Below are 6,000 nucleotides of genomic sequence, written 5' to 3' on the forward strand. Positions count from 1 at the left end.
CTACTGAGCACCTACTGAGCGCAAGTCCCTGTAATCAAGGTTAATCTAATATTTAGGTCCCTGTCATGAGCCAGAATGGGCTAGATACTGGAGACCTTAAGAGCAGTGGCCTAGGCAAGGATCTTACACTCTAACTGGGAGAAAATGCAAGGTTTTGTAGGTGAGCATCTCCAGGAGAGTCAGGGACAGACCGCTCTGGGAAAATACAGCCTTGGAATGGGAAGGGGTGGCTTTGGATGGAGACAGAAGCTTTGGAAGTCAGGACACCCTTTAACTATCTCTTGAACTGGGCCTAATGAATTCTAACAAGCTGTGTTCCTGTGAATGTTTGCCTGGGGAATGGGTCACTGGTTAAGATGAGGACCCACCAGACCAGGGCCAAAGTCTTCTCCCTGCGGAGGGAAGGGGTCAACAGAGGAAGGAACAGGCCACACTATGGGTACCGGGAGGTTCCCTTTTGTCCTCCAGAGATGGAATAGAAGTGTGGGGGAGTTCAGTGGGCCAGGAGTTAGTCGCCCCTCCCCTCCTCCTGCCTTGGGACCGCTGTGGTGATCTCACGGTGGGGATACTCAGGTTTGTCACTTTCTTTGCCTGGCCACTGCCTCTAAATGCCATGGGACCCGGTGGGCCCCCAGGTTCTGCATTCTCTCAAGGTCAGTCCCATTCTGAAGTCTCAGCTGCTATTGGCCTTCACATTGCCAAGGTGATGAGGAGAGCTCAAGCAATAAGAGACCTGAAGACTGAAATTTATTACCAGATCAAAATGGGCCCTGAGGCCTGAAATGGCCCCTGGGTAGCCTGGGAAGATGGTTCAGAATACAGGAGGCCTGAGTTCGTGGGTGCAGGCACTCTCAATCTGAGAGGCTCCAGGCCTGGCCTAGGACCAAGAGGAGACACTCAGAAACATCGGAGTCTAAGGACGCTTAGAGATCATCAAGGCTACTGCACCCTTGTTACAGATGGGGAATCAGAGGGCCAGAGTGAGGAGTGATAGATCCAGGATCTCAGGGCAGGCTACCAGTGGGACTAGGCTGGAATCCCCATCTCCAGGGTCCTTTAGCCAGCGGGATGGTGGGTTGCTGGACACCCTATGTGCCAGCACCAGACTCAGTTGGGTCTCTGAAATTTGGCCCAGGTGGCCCAGGGAACATTTTCCCAGATATTCCCAGCAAGAAATTCAGCATAGTGGGAAAAGGGGACCAGCTCATTTTGACCCTTCCAGCCCTCCCCTGGCACAGACGGAACCACTCTGCAGAGATTTCTCAAAAAGGGCCATCCTACTACCTGCTATTATCCCTGGACGCCTGTTCCAGTGCCTCTCCTGCTAGCCACCAGGAAGCTTTACTCTATGTGTAACCTAGGCCGTGATCATTAAAATCACACCTTTAAAAGAATAAATCTTTGGGAGGCCGTGACGGGTGGATCACGAGGTCAAGAGATTGAGACCATCCTGGTCAACATGGTGAAACCCCGTCTCTACTAAAAATACAAAAAATTAGCTGGGCATGGTGGTGCGTGCCTGTAATGCCAGCTACTCAGGAGGCTGAGGCAGGAGAATTGCCTGAACCCAGGAGGCGGAGGTTGCGGTGAGCTGAGATCGCGCCATTGCACTCCAGCCTAGATAACAAGAGCAAAACTCCGTCTCAAAAAAAAAAAAAGAATAAATACAGCTGGGCGCGGTGGCTCACGCCTATAATCCCAGCACTTTGGGAGGCCGAGGCGGGTGGATCACTAGGTCAAGAGATCGAGACCATCCTGGTCAATATGGTGAAACTCCATCTCTACTAAAAATACAAAAATTAGCTGGGCATGGTGGCACAGCCTATAGTCCCAGCTAGTCGGGAGGCTGAGGTAGGAGAATTGCTTGAACCCAGGAGGCGGAGGTTGCGGTGAGCCGAGATCGTGCCATTGCACTCCAGCCTGGGTAATAAGAGCGAAACTCTGTCTCAAAAAAAAAAAAAAAAAAAAGGAATAAATACGAGCTGGGTGCAGTGGCTCACACCTGTAATCCCAGCACTTTGAGGGGCCGAAGCGGACAGATCAGGAGGTGAGGAGTTCGAGACCAGCCTGACCAACATGGTGAAACCCCGTCTCTACTAAAAATACAAAAATTAGCAGAATGTGGTGGTGCACGCCTGTAATCCCAGTGACTCGGGAGGCTGAGGCAGAAGAATCGCTTGAACCTGGGAGGCGGAGGTTGCAGTGAGCCAAGATTACACCACTCCAGACTGGGCAACAGAACAGGATTCTGTCTCAAAGGCCAGGCGTGGTGGCTCATACCTATAATCCAAGCACTTTGGAGGCCAAGGCGGGCAGATCACCTGAGGACGGGAGTTCAAGACCAGCCTGACCAACATGGTGAAATCCTGTCTTTAAAAAAAAAAAAGAATAAAAATGTATCAAGTACTTAGAACAATTCCTGCTATATAATAAGTACTCTTTGAGTGTTTGTTATTCTTTTTTTTCTATTCTTCTTATAATTAGTATTAATTCTACATTTCCACTCACACTGAATTGTTCTAAATCAACAATCCTGAAAAGAGAGAAATACCCATAAGAGTTGGGAATGGACAGCCAGCCATTTCTTCACATGGGGAAACTGAGGCTAAGGGAGGCTAGCAACCTCCCCAGTGATCCATTCAAAATCTAAACCAGAGATTCCAAACTGAGACCTGTGGCTTCACATTTAGCCTGCAAGTATTTTTGCTCAGCCCACAGATCATCCTGACATTTTTGAATTTGTCATTGACCTATAAAAACCAGGTCCCTGGATTCTCTTGTAAAGGCCTCAACCCATTCAAGAGGTGGGTTTAGACTAGGCAGTCCCTTTCCACCCAGCCACAGTCTCTATCACTCCCAGCCTAATTCTCTCAGTTCACTTTTCCCTACCTGGCCCCAGAGGCCCCTGAGCTTATAACCCTGATCTAAATGGCCATTCCCCTCCAACAAAGTCTTGGAAGAAGTATTTTGCCACAGATGTTTTATTTTCCACAACTGTGGCCTGAGGGGCACATGCCCATTTCATGGTTGGCGTCAGCATCACCACCAGCTTGGGGGTTTGGAGACAGACTCAGGGGCACTCCAGCCTGAGCGGATTGCTTCCCAGACCTTGGGCAGGCGACTTAAGGCAAAGAGGCCATTGCCAAGCAAAGGGAACTCGGGCAGCTTTGTACGCGTGGAGTTCTGGCAGTGAGATCTGCGCGGGTAACTCGTGTTGGTGGAGTCGTCCAGGCACTGCAGGGCACTGGCACCCCTGAGGGGTGGCACCAGGCACTTGCTGGTGGTGGAGCTGTCGGGGATGGCCATGCTGGTGCTGGGGCTGGAGTAGCTTTGGGGCAAGGGGTGGTCCTGGTGGTCTAAGTCGAGGGAGTTGGCAACCCTTTCCACGTAGTTGGCTGCAAGCTTTGGCAAGCTCTGGAGTGTCTTGTGGCAGCTGTTAAAGGTGTTGGTGGATCGGTCCAAGTAGTTGATGCCTTGGATGAGCTGGTCCAGGAAGGCGTGGCTGGAAGGGTCTGAGAGGCGATCCATACAGAGCGGGCAGCAGGGGCTCTCCTGGCAAGCAGGCTTTCTGGCCGCCTTGGGCTTCACCAGGTGACTTGTTTCTACATAGTTGGAGTGGTAGGGCCGGCCCATGCAGATTCTCCCCAGTGGAAGCCTACTGGAGCCAAGGCTGAAGGGCTGCTCAGAGCAGCTCCTGTAGCTGCTGGACTCTGAGCTCGGGGTGTGGTGGTGCTTGAGGCTCTTCACCTCGTTTGGGCCGGTGCATTTGATCCAGCCTGGAGTTCGGGCTTGAAAGGATGTATTGTTGGGATGGCCCATGTGGCTGTGAGGGCTGGAATGGCTCTCCTGGTATCTAGACATTGTCCTGGCTGGGTGGACAAAGCTTCGTGGCTCAGCGGTGAGAGCGTCTGCAGGTTGGTTACTGGCTACTGGGGCCTGACAAAGACAGAGTTAGTTCATCTTAGCTGGGCTCCCTGCCTCCACCCTCCAGGCTTTCTCTCCAGGTGTTCCCTCTGCCCCCAGGGGTCAATGCCCTGCTGCTCTCCCCACCTTCCTCCCAGGCCCAGGGATTCTCACACTGGAAAACTGACAGCCTCTTCTTCAGAATGTAGCAGGGAAGCATAAGACAGGGAGGCATAGACCAGACTGCCCAGATGACTGAGACCAGGAGCCCCCCTAGAATAAGTGGGGCAGTGCCTTCTTTTTCTTTTAGCTTTAGCCCACATTTGGAAATTCCCATTACTCCTTGAAGCAGGGACTCCAGAAGACTACAGAGGCCAACGACTGAATCTCTAAAGGTGAAATTCCAAGCAGAGACACACCTTCTTTTGAGGTCATATAAAAAAGCTAACCATCAACTGTCCAATGCACCCTGATACTAAAAACTGTGTCTTAGCACAGATGCAACGTTATACACACTCTCACTCTGTGCCCAGTCCTCACTGGGTGTCCCCTGTGGGCTAACTCCTTTAATTCCCGTTATAAATCAAGGAGGTAGTTACTATTCTATTCCTAGTTGTTGGGGAAACTGAGACTCAGAGAGATGATGTGACTAAGACCACACAGCTTGTAAGTGGGTGGGATGCTGGTGGCATCTTGGGCGTGTCTGTTGACCCTTAATAGACAATGCCATGTCGTCAGGGTGAATTTGGCCTCCGCTGTAGGCTGCTAAGGCTAATTTTCACCACGCCTGCTCTGCCTGCCTAGATGGGGTCTTGGTGAGAAGTAGGGGCTCTAGTAACCCTGTACTAAGTGGATCCTGACTTAAAAAACCCCTGATGAGGTTGAGGGCCAGGTGGTGTGATAAGCCTGCTGATGGGGCTGAATTATGAGATCAGAACTTTTTGTGGGATTTGGCCTGGGTCCTCTCTGACAGTATAGAATCTCCTCACCCACCCCGCAGGAGGAGAGGTTCCCACTCTTCCTGGCCCAGACGTGGGCACTTTTCAGAGACGGAGACCTGACTAGGCCAAAGAGATGTCCCATCCACTTAACCCCACCTCCCGTCCCCAGGCCCAGCCAGGAACAGTGCCAGTCTCTGTGGGCCCTATTGTTCCTTGGCTCCCCAGGACTCACTCCACCCCATCTCCTAGCCGGAAGGAAGGCTTTGACTTCTCTCCCCAACTGCTACCAGCTCAAAGGGAATTTTCCACGTCTGCCTAGTGAAAGCAGAGCAGTGTTTAAGCACATCCCACCCATAAAACAGCTGCCTGCCCTCCTCCCAGCCTGGGCCCCCAGCTGCCCTTGTCTTTTGGGTCTGATATGGGTGGAATGTCCAGACCCTTGCCTCTTCCCTGCCTGGTCCAACCCCACCCCATCTCCTCCTCTGGAAAAGTAAGAGGCCAGGGAGGACTAATCCCCGCAGGGCCCCTCCCTTCCCTCTCTGGCTGCCTGGCCCTAGCCTGCTACCGGGGCCTCTCCCTTCTCACTCTGTGTTTTAGGAGGTAGATGATTTAGACCTCCTCTTGCTCTCGTTGAGGGATGCTCTCATGTTGCCACTCTGGACTACTGAGCATGTCATAGAATCATGGAATCCTAGATGTGGGAGGGGACTGTGAGGTCATCCTGGTCAAGCCCCTGCCTCAGGGCCAGAGCCACTTTAAGCCTGCCAGGACAGATGGGCCCTATTTTTGAAACAAGGCTGGGGTGGCTGTTTTCCAGCCTTTGCCCTTGGTTTTCTCGTGTTTAATTACAGCGAGAGCCAGGAAGATCTATGCTAGCTCAAATATAATTCCGGCTTGCGGTGGTCAGCCTCGATATCCGAACTCTTCCGGGAGCAAATTTCAGAACTTTTCAAAACCCAGTGGCCCTCACTGGGGCCTGGTCTATAAAAGGCATCCAGTATATATTTGTTAAACGAATGAACAACATTCTCCTTTGAGGTCTTGTGGTAGGTGCCAAGAAAAGACACTCATCATGATTTTATTCCCTCAAATGTTGAATATATACAGTTGTACTTTTTATTTTGAAAAATGTTGACTTACTGAAAACTTATGACAA

At 51.5% G+C, this 6,000-nt stretch overlaps 1 protein-coding gene across 2 annotated transcripts; it reads right to left on the reverse strand.

Moving 5' to 3' along the window:
• Positions 1-2,974: 2,974 nt before the first annotated feature.
• Positions 2,975-5,510, reverse strand: LOC118143221 (uncharacterized). Of its 2 annotated transcripts, XM_035253037.3 has the most exons (3): positions 5,430-5,510; positions 4,078-4,292; positions 2,975-3,936 (listed from the first exon to the last, which is right to left on the reverse strand). In XM_035253037.3, exon 3 carries the CDS (start codon positions 3,859-3,861, stop codon positions 3,040-3,042), a length of 822 nt encoding a protein of 273 aa, XP_035108928.1. In that variant the 5' UTR covers positions 3,862-3,936; positions 4,078-4,292; positions 5,430-5,510; the 3' UTR covers positions 2,975-3,039. The 2 variants fall into 2 exon arrangements, with proteins under 2 accessions (XP_035108928.1, XP_035108927.1); XM_035253036.3 differs by lacking the exon at positions 4,078-4,292.
• Between the last annotated feature and the right edge of the window lie 490 nt (positions 5,511-6,000).

The sequence above is a fragment of the Callithrix jacchus genome, chromosome 7 (genome assembly GCF_049354715.1).
Source record: "Callithrix jacchus isolate 240 chromosome 7, calJac240_pri, whole genome shotgun sequence".
Lineage (NCBI taxonomy): Eukaryota > Metazoa > Chordata > Mammalia > Primates > Cebidae > Callithrix > Callithrix jacchus.